The following is a 21,240-nucleotide window of genomic DNA, read 5'->3' as shown; positions in this document are numbered from 1 at the left end:
TTCCTGCTCTTCCTGTTTCTGACAATGCACCGCTATTCGAATACTTAATACATGTTCATTTAACCTTCATCCGCTAAATCTCCATGCCTTTTAATCATGATTCACTACATATACATTTATATTCGTATCTCATCCATACCCATGCTACAGTTTTTCCTGGTACTTATTCATTTAATTTTTGCGTGCATGTCTTTTATCAGTTTTGTTAACAATCATCGCCTTTTTGATGTGCAATGACGTTTCTACTGAGGCTGTCTCTTATACACATCTAGATGTGTATAAGAGACAGCAGCACATCGATGTTAGCACACCAATGTTAGCACATCAATGTTAGCACATCAATGTTAGCACACCAATGTTAGCACATCAATGTTAGCACATCAATGTCAGCACATCAATGTTAGCACATCGATGTTAGCACATCAATGTTAGCACATCAATGTTAGCACATCAATGTTTGCACATCGATGTTAGCACATCAATGTTAGGACATTGAAAAAGTATTCATCAAATGAAGGTAACATATCAACCCCTTCGTAGGCAACGTATTCTTCGTTGACTGGATTTGCTCTCATGCAGCTTCCACAACGCGCATCAGACTGATGATCTCATGCACTTTCCATGTAGTTACAGGACTTGAATGCTGTGTCCAACCTCACTGTTAACTGAGCAAGCTATGCAGGCGCGTGAACTTGTTTATGGAATATTCATCTTCATTCACTCCCCGGCCTACAAAATACTTTACTTAAAATACTTTTGGTGCTAGTGAATTGGCATGAACTACGCTAGAGTTAGGTCTCTAGAGCGCGTCCCAGACAGACTTGTAAGTCTCCCCGCATTATATATATTCACAATGACTTCCAGTCTCGTTTCATTCACATTAAAAAAACTATTTATGTCTGTATTCGCTTAATTTAGATATATCTCGGAAAAATTGGGTGGTCTTGCTTATCATGATGATCACGTCTACAATGTGTTCTCCACCACCCTAGGAAGCCCTAGCTCCTTGATAACATGGAGCTACGGTACGTCTGGTAATGATCGATCAGGGCGGTTACAGGGTGTGGATCTGATCAAAGCTCTGCGGGCGAGCGGGATCCAGAGTAGCTGATCCGCTCTTATCAGCCGGAGAGGGTGGTCATTTTTTATTGAGTTTTTGGGTGCTCTTTGAAATCAAAGGAAGAGAAGAGAGCCAAGCGATATGCTTCCTTAATGAGACCAATAATTATAAGAGATACGACCTGCATCATCGCAGCCTTTGAGCCAAAATCGCGGAACTCGTTAAGTCGTTTCAGCGAACCTACTTCACTTGGAGGTAGCGAACTGCTTACGTGATGCTTAATTAAGACCTTCTATTGAGCTAATATACTTGCAATTAACGAGGCGTTTCTACTGAGGAATGCTATTCCTACGATAAGATGAACAAGGCTGTGTCGGGTTGGTTTACGTGTGTCAATCTTGACATCAAACTCCGCTCGCAAGCACAAAGCTTCATCAATTCGGTGATTGTTCGGCTCTCTAGAATATGACGATCCTTTCTTCATTGAAGGGTAATATTTGCAAAGTATTACCATAATGAATATCATGAAATATTTCGGAGAAAAAAATTTTATGTTGGAGTTTAGTCTCGTTAAATTAAATACTTAACGACATCATAACACGTGAACAAATGGCATAGTAGCCCTTATAGAGACCGATAGAATATATTTATATAACCCGATTTCTTTAAAGTAAACAAAAAGCTTTTATTTGTTATTATCCACGCTTTTAGACTAATTTGTTTAGTTCATTACAACTTTTTCAGTGTGTGCCTTTTTTATAGGACGAGTTATAGGATTCTATAAGGATATATAAGGATAATGACAATATAAGGATAAGGATATATAAGGATAAGGACAAACTATAGGATATAGGATAGGATATTTTTATAGGACTCATCAATTCCACCATAGTAGTTGCATCGTTACTTAGATTCGCCTCATTCAATTTACTTTAAAATTATATACTCACTAAGTTTACTTCTGATAACTGAGCATGTGAAGACAAGCATTTATGTGAGCAATGGATCTGGCAATACCTGATCTTGTTTCTTTAATTGTTTTTCGTGTATTACATATTGACTTATATTGACTTAAATTGACTTATAGCCGGACTTGTGTTAAGCATTCTGAGACTGTGCACTTTGTTAAAACCTTATAGAAAATGCATGTAATTCTGGCGTTGGAATTCAATCATTAGTGTAGAAAACCAAGACTTGTAAGGGTTCTGATCTCCAAAACTTCCATTTGATCTTCATTCTTGCATTCAAGTATTTTCGGACCTCGAAATCGTGTATGATTATTTTCCTCATCAAATTCCACACCTCGAGCAATAGAATAAACAAGTATGAAATTCTTTTACTTGTCGAGTACGGACAGCCTCGCACAATTTGAGTTCATTTGTACGTTTCTAATAAGATAACTAAAGTCCTTCGACAACAAATGGCAATCGTCTAAGACTTTTAGGCAAAAAATATACGCGGGGATTCCAACAATTCGTGCCTTGCATATCATTTCGACGAGCACGAAGTTATTTCTCGCTCTGATTATTGGATCGATTAAGAAGAGCTTCATAATATAAAATTAATGATGACACGTACGGCATTCAGCCGTCATATCGACGCACCACTTACGCATGACCGCATCGCGATCTTCGTATCGATGTCTCCGTGTAGAAGTTTTTACACGACACGGCGTCCCGAGGTTGCCTGCTAATTAGCTTCATTATAGAACGCTGTCAAGACGACGCGTCACCTTGCCGTTGACGGACTGATCGCGACATTTTTCTTTCGGGGCCTGAGGATCGTTGAATAATTCTAAGGCCCTGTGGCTATATGTAAGAATGTTAAAATATATCTCGGTGCGGGTTGCTGTGATGATACTTGTGAATAATTTCAAAGGGCCGTTGACATCTCTTCGTTAGACCTGTACGTTGCCATGCTCCGCCAGCGGTACAGTTAGCAGCTTGTGGGTTGAGGTAATCCGACTTGTGCTTGGTGACGCACGTAGTTTATTTGCAGTTAAATCAACTTGAGAACAATTACATGTAGAAGTGCTTTCCATTAGAATATATTAATATTTCGTAGTGCAGTTGCTCCTGAATATCGGATTATTTTAAGGTGTGGCTTTTCAAAAATTTCGAAATAATTCAAGGATTATGCTAGAGAATATCTGTATGTTTCAAAATGTAATTGCCGATGTATTTTTTTAAATTTCCGGGTCTGGTTGCCTAGGAATATTTTAGCATTTGAAGGTAAGGTGGCTACAATTTATTGAATCATTTACAATGTGATAATACAACTAAATTAGAATAATAAAAAAGTCTGGTCGCACTTTTGTAAGGAAAGTTTTTAAGGTGCGGTTGAGTATATAGCCGAATACATTGAAATAATTTAAATAGTAATTATCGAAATAATAATTATCGAAATGTGGCGAAATATTACAAAGCACAGCTGCCCGAAATAGTTTTAGGTGCGGTTTTTAAGTCAATCAGAATATTACAAAGTCTAGGGATGAAAGAATTAATCATTTTAAGTTGAGGTGATCCAGGTACATCGAAATCATGGTTCAACCATGCATCGAAATATTGCAAAGTGCGGTTAAAAAATGAATAAAAATATTTTGCAGTGTGGTTTCCATTAATGAATAATCGTAATATTGCAGGGAACGGTTGCCCGCGGATAACTTCAAGCTTAGTTTCGTCATTTACATTATGAAATTGTACTTCGTTGCCGTCGCGTTGAATGAGCACAGCGCAACAAGTGCTGTGATTCCATTTTATTGTGCTTTGACGATATTAATTTCACAGACAAATCCCTGTCGAAATTATGTGACATAAATAAACTCCACGCAAGTGAAACGTATTATTCTAAACTTCGTTTTTGTAATACGTTTTGTACTGTGTTTTTTGTGTTGTGTAAAAATATTTTAAATTAATTTAATGTTAATGGGTTTTCCATATTATTCTATTTATTCTCCTTATAACAGAAAGTGTTCATTAATTCCTAGAAAATGAGATCAAAGGTCTAATTTGAGCATAGATATTATTGTTTAATTGCACGATATTAGATATTATTATTATATATTATTGCAGGAAATTTCACTTAGTTCCTTGGCACAAGTAGCAATATCTATCGCATGCAAGCAGCGACACCATAAAGGGAGGAGGGTGAGCTTCCTCTAGCAGTTTCTTAACAGCCGCGCTCACAAAGAGTGTGTATCTCTTCCGAAGCCAAGTCGTGTGGAAGACGCTATAGGCGGCCATTCTTGCCGGCATTTTGAAGAGCTCAATAAGCTCCTAATAATTCCTCAAACTTATCTCTCGAGAGTTCCTCCCCTTTTCCGCAATCCCCATCTCCCCCATCAATAGACCACTTACTCTCGCCAACCTTTAAGGTTCCTACAGCTTTTCGCCAAAATATTCAACATGTTTCATAATTCAATCAAGTGTTAGATTGGTATACCATAAAATAAACGATGTCAAGCGCACGAAAACTTAGCCTCCGCGTCCTATTGTTCAACCTTAGGGGCAAAATTTGTTTAAGGCTATCTTTCATGTAAGACAACGCACCATTGACTAGAAAAATTTAAGTAGTGCATGTGTCGGACCACTGCATGGCATTTGGCATGTTTTATAAAAAGTGGTAAAAGTTACTAAACTTTGGATGTTATCCAATATCTATACAGTTTATGCTAAAAGACACAAAATATGATTGAAAAAATATTGATCTTTAGCGTTTCCCCAGAGGGTGATATGCTTTGTATTTTATTTTTTAACTTTCCCAACTTTATGGGAAGACTTTCGGGAAACATAAGATTTGTTAGATCTTTTATGGTATTCCAGTTTGTTCATGTTTCCAAGTTAAGGAACTGATGTTTCTGAAGAAGCCTTGACTTATTATACTCTTTATGAGGTTTTTGGGCGCTCACCCCCTCGACTCAAGGTGCCGACAGATAAGATTCTGGAAAGAGCGTCAATAAATTTCCGCAGCAACGAGTCGCGTTTCTTAGACGCGGTATCGGGCCTATTCCCTGGCACAGAAGCTTTCAAAAGCCCCGCAGGCAAGATGGTCCTGATGCCATACTGCGTCACGCAGGCGTCGACATCGACAACGCTAGTGATTGCATCGAAGCCCATTGTGTGGACTCACTCAAGCGACCTCTGTGTACTTGGAATGTGTGAATCTGTTTGTGTGCTCCGGCCATGTGTGTCGAACGATCGCTAGGAATTACAATGCTTGTGATTTTTGTACTCGAGATTTTTTCGTAATGCTCGTTCAAATATCTTTTCAAACATTACAAGGTCATTTTATTTTATGAGGAATATAACTTACTCCGGATTTATTTTTTCCCTGTTTATATTTATTTACAATTTAAGCAGGTTGATAATCAGTACGAATTTGAATTGTCTAAGAGTAGAATTTTTTGGTAAAAATACCCTTTCACTGCAGGTTATAGTATGTGAATATTTTTGTTATTCTATGCGCGAAAAAAAGATAATAATGTTAAAGTGTAATTTTAATCACGTGATGCTCACCACTAAACCCACCATTTCATAGTCTTTTTTCAGTTATTCACGGTCATCTGCAGCAAAATTTTGCAATTGTCTTCTGACTTAGAGTTGATTTGTCCTCCAATTTTTAAGTATTTCAGTTTAGAAAGAATTAACGAAGCCCCAAGATTACTACTATTACCGACATATTCGGATGCTGCGAGACCAGCGATGGTAGAACTGAAGTAGAGGTGTCCCAACATTCCATAGTCCTTGCTTCCCTGCCTCGAGCCTTGTGAAAATTGACCAATAATTATTATTACAACTCGTCCATCCACAGACGTTATTCCAATAACGTAAAAATGTCCCTAAAATTATATTATATTATATTATATTATATTATATTATATTATATTATATTATATTTATTTTGTTTTGTTTTACTTCACTATTTATTCTAATTTAATTTAATAATTCTAAAAATGAACAGTAAATTATTTAAGGGAATAAAGCCACCCATATACAGTATTTATAGGCCTTTATACAGGAACGCCACTGCATCCTATTATTATACGATTTAAGTTAATCACTTCACCTTGTCGGGGTTTATCTAGTATAGTTCGCGGACTTGCATAGAGATATGAATTGTAGTCTATTATAGAATCAAATAGGCAGGTAAAATAATATTTCCATTTAAATGGCGCAAGGTTTGAATACAGTCAGTCGCATTTCACCAGCCTTAATTTTACCAATTCACGCTACCGAACATTGAGGTGAACTTTATAGAACGTGATAACTTTGTGGTTCTATCCATTAATAATGTTTATTGGCATTCGGTAATTTCAATCTCTGAGTAAATATTCGAGATTGTTAATAAATTATTTATATTTGTAATATACATTATAATACATATCAATCACTAGACAATAATATCCGGATTTGGGAATGGCGAAAAAAATATCTGGACTTCAAATTAAAAATGAAGAGTACGTGATTTTTTGCAGAAAAATTTTGCTTAGTGCAGTGCCTACAGCGAAGCTAAGCAGCAACTTATGTATAGGCGAATAATATATAATTATGAAATATTATAAAACATCAATTAATATATGAAGTCATCAATCCATATTTTCATGAATAGAGACTCCGTGACTTCGAGAGCAGGCATGTAAACGGAACGAATGCGTAAATAAGTTTAAGTAGAAAATTACTTGATGTTCAGTCACTAATCATTGTTTGATGAGTAGAAATAAATACATTAAATATTGGCTGGATGAGCAATGGTAGCAGCGGATGCGTGTATGGATTTTACTTGACTGGATCTCTTAATTGGACGGTGGCAGGAATGGTGGCAATGCAGCGATACGGCCTGAATTGAGTCATAAAATGTCCATCAAAATTAGTGGCTTGGAAGCAAATTTGCAAGAGACTCGGTTGAAAATTTTAAGTGGCCTTTATGGGCTGCTATGTCATTTTTACACCACATAAAGAAACTCAGCTCTATAATTTACACTCGGAAAACTCCATCTCATTAGCCTCATCAATGTTCGAGTGTTCGTTGATTCGTAAATTTGTTGCTTTTTTGTTGCTTTCGTCTTATATTTATCTTGAATTGCAAGACTTGTTAATGCGGCTGTGCCAGTCTGATTTTATTAGTATTCATGACCAACAAGTATCTCTCTTGAACTCTTATGAGAAATATTCTTAGAAATAATATTCTAAACATTTCATTCAGGACTGAAAACTATTAGTATCAATTTAAGACGTACATATAATAATAGTATGTAGCGCATGGCGTTAAATACGCTCGTGATCAAGTTCATGTCACTCATTTGTCATGCAGATATTTACAATTTTATGCATGTGTTTTCTGAGATTTTATCGAGGATATTTTAGCTGTTCAATATTCATTACTTTTTTAGATTTGTGTCAGCAGCATGCATTTTCCGGGGATTTTCATGGACTGGTTTTGGATGAACTGTAAATTCTTTCACGTTTGCATGGACTCAAACATTATTTAATTTGCAAATTTAGAATACAAAAAATTGCAAGCTTGAGAAAGTAACAAAAAAGTTGTTCACAATTATAGCCCAGCATATCATGTTAATTACAGGTTCTATGCTAAAATAAAGTTGTCTCTAAATTAACCGCGATACATTAAATATAGCTATTGTTACATTCCAGAACCCCGGTCGCAACGGCACATTGATCGACTAATATTTTTATCTAGGCTCTTATAATGTAACAGTTGGATAGGTTTACATTGTTATGAGTGCTTTCTAACCCTTCCCACACTTTTACTGCCCATGGAGTCCCGCAGGCTGTTTGAATCTGACAATTGACTTCTTGAGAATCAGCGACGTAGTGAAGACGCAGTACATACAGAGCGAAAAAGCAAGGGATTACTGTCTTTCTTTCAGTATGCCAAGAATTTCCTGTTAATTTTATAATCAAATTCTTCTAGATCACTACGTAGCTATTCAAAATCCTTTACTGTTAATCACTTCACTGACACTTCTCCTGCCGGTCTTATGTCCGATCTTCCGGCTGTACTCTGAAATTCAATAAACATAAAATATCTCGCAATCTAATGAACTCGATGAAATTTTGCACATGCATATATTTAACCGTATTTAACCGCTACATCAACTATGAAGAGGCTGCATAGTTGCAGCATCTATCCCTTGTGCAGAAACACTAATTTTTTGCCCCTGCTATATCTGTATAGCCTATTGCAGTTGCCTTATTTTAGTGACTATTATTGAATGACGCAATATGTACATGATTATACAACAACTACATATTACCCTAAGTTTTCAAAATATTGAAATTTACAGGGTAAATAATATTATAGTTCATTTTTCTTTTCAAATTGGTATTTGAGTTCTGCCAAAGTAGGACTATGAAAATTCTGCTATAGACTGTTATTTCATGTAAACATCATGAAACCATGAGAACAAACGCAAATGATTTTACCGATTGATATATTTTTTTTTTCAGATGTTGAACGAAAAGATTTCCTCAGACTTTACTAGCAGTACATATAAATTATATGCCACTATGATTCACAAAGAAATACTTTGTGGTCATTACTAAGGCTGCTACGAAATTTCATTTGATTTGTTAAAATGAGGGGAATACGTTTTTCCGCATCATATCACACACCCAAAACAGAGGGGGCAAGATTTCAGCTCCGTCGTTGTGGCAACATTTGTAAACAACTAACCGGTATAAGTGGTTATATATTTCAAATTTATATTAAAGAAAACACTGAATTAGTCCAAAATGGATGCTACTAGTGATCTTACTAAGTTGAAGGTTAGTTTATGGTGTTGTGTGTGAATTCATATGTTGATAAAATGCCCAAAATTCTACCTTGATAGTTATTACAAGTGTAAAATGCTACCGTCAAGGACTCAAGAATGGCAAGCAGTCGTCAGTCATCGACGATCGTGATCCATATAAACACTAACGCTTTAATCTTTATTGAACGATTGGACTCATTTTCGATGTTAATGTTAAAATTTTACTCTTGCATTTATACGTTCTTAAAATTGTGTATCAATAGACATATAGCTTCTACCTAATTCTTCTATTGAACTTTGCTAGTGACATTATCACTGACTACCTAAGAGGCTAAGTCTGACATAGGTAGAATGATAGTCTAGATATCGTAGCCTAAATGTTAGGAGAGTAGGCTAGGCTAGGCCTATATAGGCCTAGACTGTGAAGTTGAGTGTGAACTGTGGTGAAATTAGTGTCACTGACATCATTTTATAATTTTGCAAAATACCAGGAACCAATCTAGGTTATAGAAATTCTATTGTAGAAGAAACTTAGCCTACTCTAATCTGCTACCTAACTAATATTAGAGCCATCAGCTTTATTCAGCCATGAAATCATCAAATTTGCTGCTATGGGACAGTGCAAGATTGGAATTTTTCTGATTGAGAAATTTTGTAACAGGACATATTATTCTGATTCCCACTCACTCAGAGTCAGACAGACATAAATCAGTTCATTTTTTATTTCCTCATTTGCTCAAGATTTACATCAATAGGGTAAACGCGGTATATTCTGACACTTTAAGGACGTAGCAAAAAATGAATGGCTATAAAAATACACCATACGCGCAACTCGAGTTCTGTATGCTTTACGTCACTCATAATTTTTCAAACCACCGCACTACGCGCCACTGCAGGGCTGGAAAAGTCCTATTTTTGTCTGAAATATCGAGGCTCTAATATCATATAATTTCAATAGGTATGAAATCTCGCGGCTCGAATGTCATAAATTTTTGTTTGATTGAAAAATTGCGGTTTGCACTTTGCAAACATGTCGTTTCATAACATTTTCAACTTGCACAATCCGCATTGCTTTACCGTTCCCGCCAGAATATCCTGCAGAAAAACATAAACATTGTAATGTAAACAAATCAACCAAACATTTTGTTGAAGATCAGGCATAGTTGCGGTCATGTCAAAGCGGTCAGACTGCATTATAGGGTAAAATTAGAGATTTGGGGTAACACGTGCATGGACTTTGTAAATAAATTTGCGCCTTGTAAATGGCTTATCATGGCCGAGATATGGAATTCACGGCTTGGTGAAATGGAATCACGGCTCGAAGAAATGTAATCAAGGCTGGCAAATCCATAAAACCACGGCACCAAAAATTCAGTCGCGGCTCGCCAAGTAGATATATTCTATGCCTGCGCGCCAGCAACAATGAAATGTCACAAAATGTTGCCATATTTATTTAAAAGCCTTTAGAATGCAAACCTACCAAATCCATATATTCCGACACTGTGTGAGTCAGTGTGACTAAATTCGGCATTTTGTGAGACAAATTCTGGCCGCGCTTCGAATTCTACTAATTCGAAATGCCAACACTCTTGTGTTTGAATTCCGATAGCTGTGTGAGCTGTATTGGAATACAACACAGCTTGGAATTAGAACACTATTGAATATTGAACACTACTTAATTAGGCTTTTAATTAAGAGCTATTAAGCTTTTAAGTAAGAAAATTTTAATTTTTGCACACAGCTTGGAACAAGCTGTGTGTGTCTAATTCCAAGCTGTGTCAGAATTTTTATGTGTCTAAAACCGTCTCTTAGGGTAAACGCGGTATATTCCGACATCGTGGGTAATTCCGTCACCTCTCTAGTTTTTCCTTTATATTAAGCTTTGTTTTAGTTCCATGCGTTCGTTGATGGTTGAAATGGTGACGTCATCAGGGTTGGCAATGATTAAATCAAAATGATTAAATCACGTGATTAAATCACTTGATTTTTTTATAAAAAAAAATCATTATTTTTTTTTATTTTTTCGATTTTTTTTTTCATATATTTAAATATATTGAGTGGCAGTCTTTAATTTATATTGAGGTATTGTTATTCATGGTTTAGTATAAATGAACTATGAATGACAAATTGGTATATAAACTTGTTGCCTTTTAGGCAGGAGCCAGCAATTTATGGTGAGTGAAGCTAGAGTATAGACCTGTATTTTGTACGTTTCAATTCAAGTTTAATTTAGCTAGTAAAAAAATGGCATCATTTATAAAAAAAAAGGTGGTCTAAGTTACCCCATTTTACGGTCTCTGCTTTGCCACTCAATCAGACTCAGACTCTTGCTCAACTCCTCAACATGGTTCAATCTTGTTGTTCAATTGTGAATTTTTTATTCCTAGTAGATAGGAGGTGTAGGGTAAACACACCATATTCTGACATCGTGGGTAATTCCGACACTTCTCAACTTTTTCCTTTGTATTAGGCTTTGTCTTAGTTCCACGCATGCGTAGATGGTTGAAATAGTGACGTCATACTATTGCTTGCAATATTTTTTGCAAAACACTAGGTCTGGCGGGAAATGTAAGTTCCTCAGAGCAAAAGTCCACGTCACCCAGTGAGAACATCGAAACACATGTCAAAGTTAATAGTTGACCTTGCTCTACCAAATAGTGATAAACTGATTGTGTAGAAAGAATATTATGGTTTGAGACTTTTAAATTAGTCTGTGAATATATTAGAAATCCTTTAAGTATACTTGTGTTTGCTGATTTTAAGTGGTACCTAAATAAATTAATAGATGATTAAGTTAAGAGATGGTTTTAGACACATAAAAACTAATTCCGATGCAGCTCGGAATTAGACACACACAGTTCGTTCCGAGCTGTGACATATTTCGATACAGCTCAAACAGGGCGTCGGAATTCCAACACAGGGCACCAGAATTACGAATTACGGTTTGAAGCACTGTCGGAATTAGTCTCACAATATGCCAAATTTAGTCACACAGTGTCAGAATTCAGGGATTTTGTAGATTTGAATTTTAAAGGCTTTTAAATAAATATGGCAACAGTTTGTGATCTTTCATCATTGCTGGAAGTCCTTAAAGTGTCGGAATATGGTGTGTTTACCCTATAATTCATCTGCTTTCTGGTGCCATTGTGAAAAAATTTTCAGAAGCTACTTATGTGAAACCAGTCTGAAATATCTGAAAGAATTATGTAAAAATTATGGTAGATGCAATAGTTTAAGATGAAACTTTTAAAATGGCTGACGTAAATATGCTGTTTTTGTTTATTTTTGGGATAAATTATATAGCAGCCATAATAACTGGCAAGATTTACTACAAGCACCAGCATTTGTCAGTTTTGTCTTATTTATGGCCAGATCACAATGTAAGGCAGAATATTTATTGAAGAGGCGTAATTTATTTTCCTTAAAATTTTAATGTATGCAGTGTAGGATTCAAATGATTTTTGTTATTTTTCTGTAGAATAGATTTTCTGCTATTTTTCTGTAGAATTGATTTTCTGTTATTTTTTAAGGGACCATGTAGGTCCAAAATGGAGAGTTTTGGTTTTTACGGTTTTTAGTCTTGTCTTAAAGCTGACATTCTGAGCTATCCAACGGTACCATTACCATCTCTCTAAGTTGATTTATGCGTTCACTAGAGATTCCGCAAGGTAGGGAGGTGGGCGGGATCTTTAAGTAATAAGACTGGAGGAAATTCGCTGCCCAGCCTATAAATAGTTTCTACTCGGAGTGAAGCTTAGTCACCCTCCTGTCGTTGAACTGGGAGGTGTGCATGTAGTTACTCCTACTATCCTTGACTGGTACAAGCTCCAGTAACATTTAATTTTGTATCCTTGCTACATTGAGTGGCTATTCAGATGCGGGCAGCACTTTGTCGGGCTGTACTAAACATTCACACTTTTTGTCACAGCAAAGTTAATAACTCCTAGAATTTTGAAGCTACTGTGATGAGACATATAGTCAGATGGGGTAAGACAGGACCAAAATCATTAACAAGCCTGTAGCATCTATACCATGAATAACTAAAAAACTCTAAACCTATCACAAGGTGCAGTTATGCAATGGGCTTCTAAGCTACAACTCAGACCTTTTACATCTAACATAGTTTTCTGTACAGATTATAAAAAGTGAGCTGGTCCCATCTTACCCCATTGGGGTAAGATGGGACCAGGCTGGGGTAAGACAGGACCAACAGGTAATTCTTATGTTACAAGGTTTTTAATAAAAGTACAAATCTGATATTCAATATTATCCATCTAGAAACACATTATTTGATTAAACAACCCTTGTTACTGTTTTGTGTTGCAGGAAGTCAACTCTAATATCAGTCACATTGGGGCTTTTGTCACGAGAAAACTTTGTTAAGCATAGTAATAGTGGGTTGGCTTTGGTTCATTGTAGAGCACTGCTAAATGCTTCATGTATATTCCATTAGTGTCATAATGTCATTGTCTGAAAAATTAATCAGATTGGTAATAAAACCAATGTATAATAACTTAAGTCTCAGATATCATGTGTTTTCTTGCTAACTGTATTTGTGGTGCACTTCTTCAAACATAGCTTATGCCCTCTCTCAGTGTTGTGACCATAATTATTTTTCATGTTTCACACAATGATTTTTCCCCCAGTCAATGTTGCACATAGTTCTGCAGCTCACTAATGGGAAGAGACATCCCTATTTTCTCCATCCCTTTGAAGCAATTTAAAATAGTGCACTAAATTTCTCTAATTAAAACAGCTAACAAGTTATAATGAAGTTTAAGCAAAAGATAAAAATTTTGACCGAAACACTCCATGTACTGCACAATAATATATTCATTTAAAAAATATATTTATGATAAACTGTAGGGTAATAGAGGACCATTTGTGGGGTGCGATAGGACCACTTGTGGGGCAAAACAGGATCATTTAGTGGTCCCGTCTTACCCCATGTCCGGTCCTTTTTTACCCCATTTTAGAATACATGTCAGGCAGTGATGGTAGCAGGTAGAAATGCCTAGTATGTCTCAAAAATTGCTTATTACTTGAGGTTACCTGCCTACATCCACAAACCTGGCCAAAAAATTTGTTGTCATTAGACAGAGCTTATTTCCCAAATAAGGTTAACTATTTTGTGACCCTTCTTTACATAGGTTTTCTTTAACAATTAGCCAGAAATTCATTATTTGCAGAAGAGGGTTAAAACAAACACTGAAATGACATGCAATGATTGCTCTCACATATTCTTCCTTCAAAATGAATTTAGTGCAATTAGAATGCATGCCATGGGCTGGTCCTTTCTTACCCCATGAAGGCTGCGATCCTGTCTTACCCCATTTGACTACATACCATTCGATTTGCAATTAAAATATCTAGCGATTCTTGAACCATTTTTAATTTCATTTTAGTTTTGAATATAATTTGAAAAAAATGGGGGAAAATTCAAATATTTACAAAAATTCAAAATTTTTCAGAAAAATTATCAAAACAAGAGAACCAAGAAAAAAATTGAAAAATGGCCTGAGAATCGCTAGATATGGTCTTTACGCATCAAATGATATGTGTCTCGATGTTATAGCATGTGATTTGTAACAGTTATTAACTTCTTTATAGTACCCCCTTTTTGGCCGTTTTCTATGAATTTCACGTTTTCGTTCATTTTTTTTAATTCACAGGAACAAAATAGTCATCATTTTCAATTTTACATATGTGTACCAAGTATGGAGGTGATCTTTCCCTAAATCTAGAAAATAGATTTTGACCTACATGGTCCCCTTAATAGATTTTACCTACCTGGCTGGCAGTAATCAGCATGAACCAATCATGAGGACCAGAGGGCGTGCTTCTGGCGCAATGGTGCTTGTGTCTAGGCACAACCTGTCTGCCTCTCTCCTAATCGTTATAGGCATATATGCAAATTAGTAGCATCTTTGAATTACTGGACAGGGTCCAAATACTACTTATGGTCTTGGTTAAGTTGGTATCGTCTTCATTGAATGGTTGACCTCTTGATTTTTTACATTATCCTGTTTTCAATTGAAACCAATAAATAAAATTTTTATCATATGCAACCAAACATCTCATAAGACCTTCAAAACTGAATAGATCTGCTTGAAATTTGGAATATAAGTATTTATTATCAATGCCCTGCAAAAGAAAATATTAGATTTCTAGATTATTTTGTTTTCAGTTGAAACAAATGAATAATATTTTAAGGCATGTCTCAACTAATAAGGCATGCGTAACTCAGTTCATTTTAGCTCATGGTGTGCATTGAGAAGAGTGCGATATATATCAATTCCAGCACACCTAGTGCATTTTGCTGTAGTGTGTGAATATTGCAGTGACATTAATGCCATAACAAGGCCTGGGAGATGTGTACATTCTGGCATAATTTTCTGGTGCAGATAAGGCCCATTGCAATTTTGTAGATTTTGTTCCAATTAATCTAACCTAACAATTCATTTTTCATATGTCATTTCTGACACTTTTCTTTTTTATTTGTATTAGTGTAGAAAATAAGAGCTTCAGAAATGCTGAACTCTACTACCAGTATGTGATATAATTTGCAGAGTAGAAATACTGTTCTAAAAATGGCTGGATGAGGAAAATATCCTGTCATGTCTCTAGAAGTTGATATTTTTCATGCCTTCAGACAGTACCCCAGACCAGAAGATTTCTAAATTCATAACAGTAACATAACTCATACATTCAAATTTAAAAATGAATGGCTTGGTTTTCTGCAAAAACAGCTTAACAGCAAAAAATGATGCTGCAGTATTTGGAAATAGATGTTGTTGATGTCTTTAAGTTGTGGACTTGCTGTCGTGTCAAACCTGCGTACACCAATCATACTATGATGATTATACCCTTTGTGGAAATCAAATAATATGTTTGCATCAGAATTAAAGAATGGGTATTCTATTTTTTTCTTTAAATCAGTAATTTTTGCATGAATTGGCAGCTTCATCTATGCTATCTCTGCTTGTAAATTGGGTTGTAATATTTTTGCATCTTTCAAGACAATTATGTTCTGTTTTATGATTGCAGGTTCCTGATCTGAAGAAAGAACTCAAAATCAGGGGCTTGCCCACCACAGGGAAGCGCAGTGAGCTGCTGGAGAGACTCCAGGAGGCACTGGTGGCTGGTGAGTGGTTAATTTTGTTGCCCTAACTCCTGAAGGTTGCTCAAATGATCTAGCTTATGTCTATCGATCTTATAAATTAGGTGCCATTGATGTTTTTTAAAAATATTTTCATTTCATTTCCAATCACTGTATTGACTAGGGATCTGAATAATGTAAGGTCAATTGGAATACAGATGTTTGGATGGTGACACGAGTTTAAATTTGAAATAGGTATGTCATTTGATAGCAATTGGTGCAGGCTGTCCACTCCTTGAGTTTTAATTTACATTTTACCTTGATTATTATTATTTTGCTGCAAAATTCTGTCCTGTTGACTCACCTATGTTAAACTGCTAGTTTTTGCTGCATCATTCAAAGTGGAGAAATAAAATTGTTCCAAATTTAATAATTCTACCATGACTGCATTCAAAGTGTCATTGATAATTGTGAAGAGTGTTGCTTTTATTTGCATTTAATGCTATTGGATGAGCTACTTCTGAGCTGTGCCTTCCTGTAATGAAACTAATTATTTTCCACTTTTTTTCTGGAATTAAGTGTTGTTGAAAAAATGAACTTCTGCAAATGTAATTTACTAGCAATAATGAACTTGCATGCTTAAGTTTCAGATGTTTATAGAAAAACAGTTTAATGATCTGAATCATCTAACAACAAGAGAACTACAAAATATTTGCACTTCTTGCTAGGTGTTGGGCTGGATGGTGGTGCTGATGACGATGAGGACTTTGACGAGGATGAGATCCTTGCTGGTGATGATGATGATGAAGACAGCAAAATGACTCCCATGGAAGAGGCTGCTGCTTTAGCTGCAGCTGAAAAGGTAAATGACTTGCTAAAATTCATAATTGCTCAATGATTTTGGGTCTATCATTTTTATAAGCTATTATTTTAGTGCGCAAGTTGCAGTAAATTGTATTAAAATATTTGCCCAAATAGCTCGTCATTGGCTGTGTTTGTATTTGAGGCCATGTCATAATGTTTCTGCCAATCTATATTCATCTGCCTCTATTTCCATTACTAGCATTATCCCTTTGCTTCAAAACTGAATTTTCCATGTTTTCAAATCGTACAAAGAAGCAATAGTATATATTTCTTCAACTTTTATCAATAACCAGATTTGAATCATATGGAACTTAGGTTGTTTCTCTTGATAATTTCATGTTTAATTTTATATCAGATATGAAATAACATCAAATTTATTTGGCACAGTGGCCGGATTTCTTAGATTCTTCAGCTGTGATTTGCATTTCAAGTTTGCAAAATTTTGAAAAATGCTCAAAAGTATATAAATATATTTTAGGTATGGTATCTTAAAATATATTTTAGAGAAGTAAATGTAGATTTTGGTTACATATTCAAATTGAAACCTTGTAAAGCAAACGTGCAAAACAACCATACAAAGTCATGTAAATTATTTATCGAAGTAAGCCGAGCTGGTTTCTCTGATGACCTTTACCTATAATATTGCCATTTGTTGACAAAACTGGGGTTTTCAGGCAATGGCAACTCCAACTCGAGCTCGACGACCATCAGCAACGGGCACAGCAACACCACGAGGCTCCGTAAAGAAACCTGCCTTGAAACGTTCAGCTGCCTTGCCAACTGTTACTGAAACTGCAGCTAAACCTGCAGCTGTTAAGCTAGCTGTTCCTGCTGCCGCCGCTACTGCTGCAGCAAAGCCAAAGCCTTCTCCCACCAAGAACTCCGCTGCTAAGTCACCAGCTAAAACTCCTGCTGCAAATGAGCCTGCCAATAAGATCCAAAAACTGGATGAGAATGCCGATAAAGAAAACGAAACTGAACCTGTTGGCAAATCTGTGAGTAGTTTTTAGGTGATTTCATTTAAAGATTTTTTTAGTTAAGTTTATTGTTTGTAACCAGACGGTTAGCTTCCTACTTGATGCATTGTTGAATGTTCCATTGTATTTCTGTATACCTACTAGTATTTCTGTATGCATAGTATGACATCTCAAAGTGTAAACGAATTTACCATCTTGACATGCTTTTTGAAGTTTTGATATTTGGATCGCCTTTTGAGCCATAGGTAGTGTGTTTGAACACATTGACTTAGTTATTTAATTAGGTGCAAGCTGATTGCTAATAAAAAATTGTGCAATAATATCAAATCTGATTTTCTGTTTGGGAATTCACGACCATTTTGGATTTGATTTGCAGGCTCTGGAATTGAGAGCGGAACGGTTTGGTGTTACCAGTGATGCCATTGCTAAGGAAAAACGTGCTGAGAGGTTTGGTGTTACCAGTGAAGAAACTGCCAAGCAAAAACGCGCTGAGAGGTTCGGTGTGTCCACAAATGGCACTGCTAAGCCGGGCAAACTCTCCATGGATGTTGGTGTAAGTTATCCAATTTAACTCTGCTATCGGGGTGGAGCCACGACTTTGATTAGAATTGAAAACTTGTAGATGAATCTGCTGTAAAAATTTATTCTAAGTCAGACATGACCAGGTTGTTACAGATTTTACGGCAATTTAAATGTATTTTGTTGAGTCCCATTCACCTCGCCTGCAATGTAAGGAAATTCTCTGTGCAAGAGTGCAGGAACGAATTATTATTGGATTGAGATGCAACCTAATACAGCTAGTTATAGTTGTCTAATGTCTTGTTGCACGTGGTAATTATTAATATTTCAGATGTATTCGGTACATGATTAGCTAGCCAAATAGAGTTAATCCTTTAATTTAAACTATCTGATTGGCATGACATTGTAATTTGAGCAGACGTCTTGAATTGGCGAATAGAAGTATAATTAATAATCGTGTTTGAGGGCTCTTCAGATCCCAGCTTCATTGTCTAATTAAATGTGTTTTTTTTTCTAGTCCGTCGATGTCGAGAAGCTGAAGGCACGAGCGGCGCGATTTGGTGAAACTACCGCCAAAACCCTCACCACAGTGAGTTTTGTCTATAATATTTGTTGTTTTAACATCATATTCTTGAGCAATAATCTCAATATATTGAACGGATTAGTTGTTGACAGACGTCATTTTTTGCATTTTCAAGCTATTTCTTCTGATGATTATTTGCCTTAGGTTCTTTGTTCCCAATCTCGTATTTTTTCTGACGTCTAAACCATCGCGTACAGAGAAATATAGATTGTGAACGTTTTCTTCGATGCTGCTAGGTTCAGTTCAAGAGACATATTTTGTTTTTTATTTATAACCTGCTTAATATTTTTACATTTCCTCCACTTCAGGCTGAGATTGATGAGAAGAAGAAGGCTCGGGCGAACAGGTTTGGCGAGGCAGAAGCAGCCAAGAAAGAGTGAGTGCAACTTAGTAACTGTGCATTGGTTATTCACAGGCGCTTTTTTTTAGTCGTTGGCTTTTTGTTTACTCTTTGGCACACGCCTTCTCATTAAAACGGTAACCGACCGATTTGAAATAGTTCTGGTTATACTGCAATGTTCTGGCGGGATCTATGTATGTAGGTATGTATATATTTACACATGAGACAATAACGTGAAATAGGAAGTAACCAATGAGGGAGTCGATTTTACTAAGACTGGAAATCAATTGGAAGCGAAATTTCTGCCTATTCCTGACCTGATTATGTTCTGAACGGCCTGGCATCACGATCGTAAAAGTTTTTGCCTATTGCTGGATATTGCCCATTTATTAGTGAAAGAAATTTGAGCCGAAACCACTGGCGAGTTTAATTATTATTTGTTGAAAATCTCCTACCGAGATTATTTCTCATCAGGTTGTTGTTATAGTTCTCATCATTTTCTTTTTCTTGGCGTCATATTTCATTGAGTATTTCCATGTAGTTTAGGAAAAATTAATCGTGAAAATTGCAAATTTGCTTGGTGGCGTAGTCAATGGTTAGAGGTTGTGACTTGATCAACTCGTAAAATACTTGTTGATGGCTATAGTGGCTTCCTTTATTCGGTTTTGATTTAATAAAATTTTACAGCGTGACAAGCGATGCAGTATTGGCGGCCCGCGCTGCAAAGTTCGCGACCACCACTCCGGCGGCCGAGGCCTCGGAGGCTACAACAGAACCAATTATCTCCGCCAGCGGCAAGACGCTCATCACGGTGGGCGCGTCGAGCGACGAAGCGCGTAAACTCAAACGCGCGGCCAGGTTTGCCTCGTGAATTGCATTTCACTCGACACCAATATTATAGAATTACTATGGAGTACACCAATTAATGTATGTATCTTTAGTGATGGGAAGTGACTATTTTCTCTGAAAACACTTGTCAATTAACGGTTCAATAAATTCGCCGAAGTGAAGGCACCTCTCAATTTTGAAGTTAGAAACTATTTACTGACATCAAATTGTAGCACTTTAAAATGTTAGAAATCTTAGCTTTAATGTGTATATTTATTTATTAATAATAGCTAACCTTTTCATCAAATCTCTAGCCTTCAAGTTGACGAGTAGCGAAAGGTCCCTGTCATGAAAGGGTAACCCTGGATGATGTTCGTTTTTAAATGATAGCTAAGCTTGACTTAAGACTTGATATTGTGTAACATGTAAAATTAGAATTTGACTTGAATAACTAGGGAATTTTTGAGCGATCACTTTATACACTGCTTTGGAGAGTTGAATTAATAATCTGTGACACGAGATCTAGAGTTAGCTTCCCGGTTGATGTTGTTGTCCCGTTCCAACTTTACAAATTACATAAATTATATGCTCGCTACATGACATTCCTTCAGCTTATCACGTGTCGACCTTCGTACATTTTTCTGTAGGTGGATTTTATTAATTTGCCTTCGAACTTCGGACCATAAATATTGGGACGCAGAGCATACCTTGCCCATGATTATCTTCAACTAAAGCCTAATGCTGTATTCAGTTCTCGCTTAGCTTGTTTACTTGTAGGAGTGGAGATTAGGGTTACATATAATTGGAGCGAATCTGTGTTGATTTTGGTCTACGTATAAAATTGTGTTCTAGAGAACTTGGAATTTCGAATCGTTTTTTTAGAGAACATCGTTCGAATCTAGTGTATAGCTTATTTTATACAAATGTTTAATGAAAAATCTAACTTGTGTATACTTTACCTTACGATCAGGATTTTTTTAGGAATTTCTTTTAGTAATGGAGAGATGTGTTGTCCTATGAGCAATCATTCTTATCGAAATTCAAGTTCTATCGTTGACGGACTTTACTTGCAACCTCGGGTTCGCAACTGCGAAGAGCTTGTGTGGCTCTATGGCGCATTTGACCGACGGCATGGCGCTCTATTGCGTCATGCCCGATGAGCAACTGCGAGGTGTTGTTCATAGACTGGCAATTTGAGC

The 21,240-nt window shown here is 36.3% G+C and overlaps 2 protein-coding genes across 2 annotated transcripts in view; one reads left to right on the top strand and one right to left on the bottom strand.

The window, feature by feature from the left end:
* The window catches only part of LOC108677409 (serine/arginine repetitive matrix protein 1-like), a 62,431-nt gene extending 57,256 nt beyond the window's left edge, over positions 1-5,175 (bottom strand). The window contains exon 1 of the mRNA XM_018165628.1: positions 4,968-5,175. Within this exon, the coding sequence (XP_018021117.1) occupies positions 4,968-5,175 (208 nt within the window). The remainder of the gene's footprint in view (positions 1-4,967) is intronic.
* Positions 5,176-8,701: 3,526 nt separating this feature from the next.
* On the top strand, positions 8,702-20,984 carry LOC108677422 (transcriptional regulatory protein AlgP). The gene is made up of 8 exons (XM_018165641.2): positions 8,702-8,844; positions 15,879-15,975; positions 16,659-16,792; positions 17,469-17,789; positions 18,148-18,324; positions 18,808-18,879; positions 19,182-19,249; positions 19,901-20,984. Exons 1-8 carry the CDS (start codon positions 8,812-8,814, stop codon positions 20,082-20,084), a joined length of 1,086 nt encoding a protein of 361 aa, XP_018021130.1. The 5' UTR covers positions 8,702-8,811; the 3' UTR covers positions 20,085-20,984.
* Positions 20,985-21,240: the final 256 nt, after the last annotated feature.

This window comes from Hyalella azteca, unplaced genomic scaffold, assembly GCF_000764305.2.
Source record: "Hyalella azteca isolate HAZT.00-mixed unplaced genomic scaffold, Hazt_2.0.2 contig9815, whole genome shotgun sequence".
NCBI lineage: Eukaryota > Metazoa > Arthropoda > Malacostraca > Amphipoda > Hyalellidae > Hyalella > Hyalella azteca.
This window is presented reverse-complemented; position numbering and strand designations above follow the sequence as displayed.

Bases quoted from the DNA above. Each gene is read 5' to 3' on its own strand.
- LOC108677422 (XM_018165641.2), top strand. From the start codon at position 8,812: ATGGATGCTACTAGTGATCTTACTAAGTTGAAG. The intron at 16,793-17,468 runs GTAAATGACTTG...TGGGGTTTTCAG, and splicing joins CTTTAGCTGCAGCTGAAAAG to GCAATGGCAACTCCAACTCG. The intron at 19,250-19,900 runs GTGAGTGCAACT...AAAATTTTACAG, and splicing joins GCAGAAGCAGCCAAGAAAGA to CGTGACAAGCGATGCAGTAT.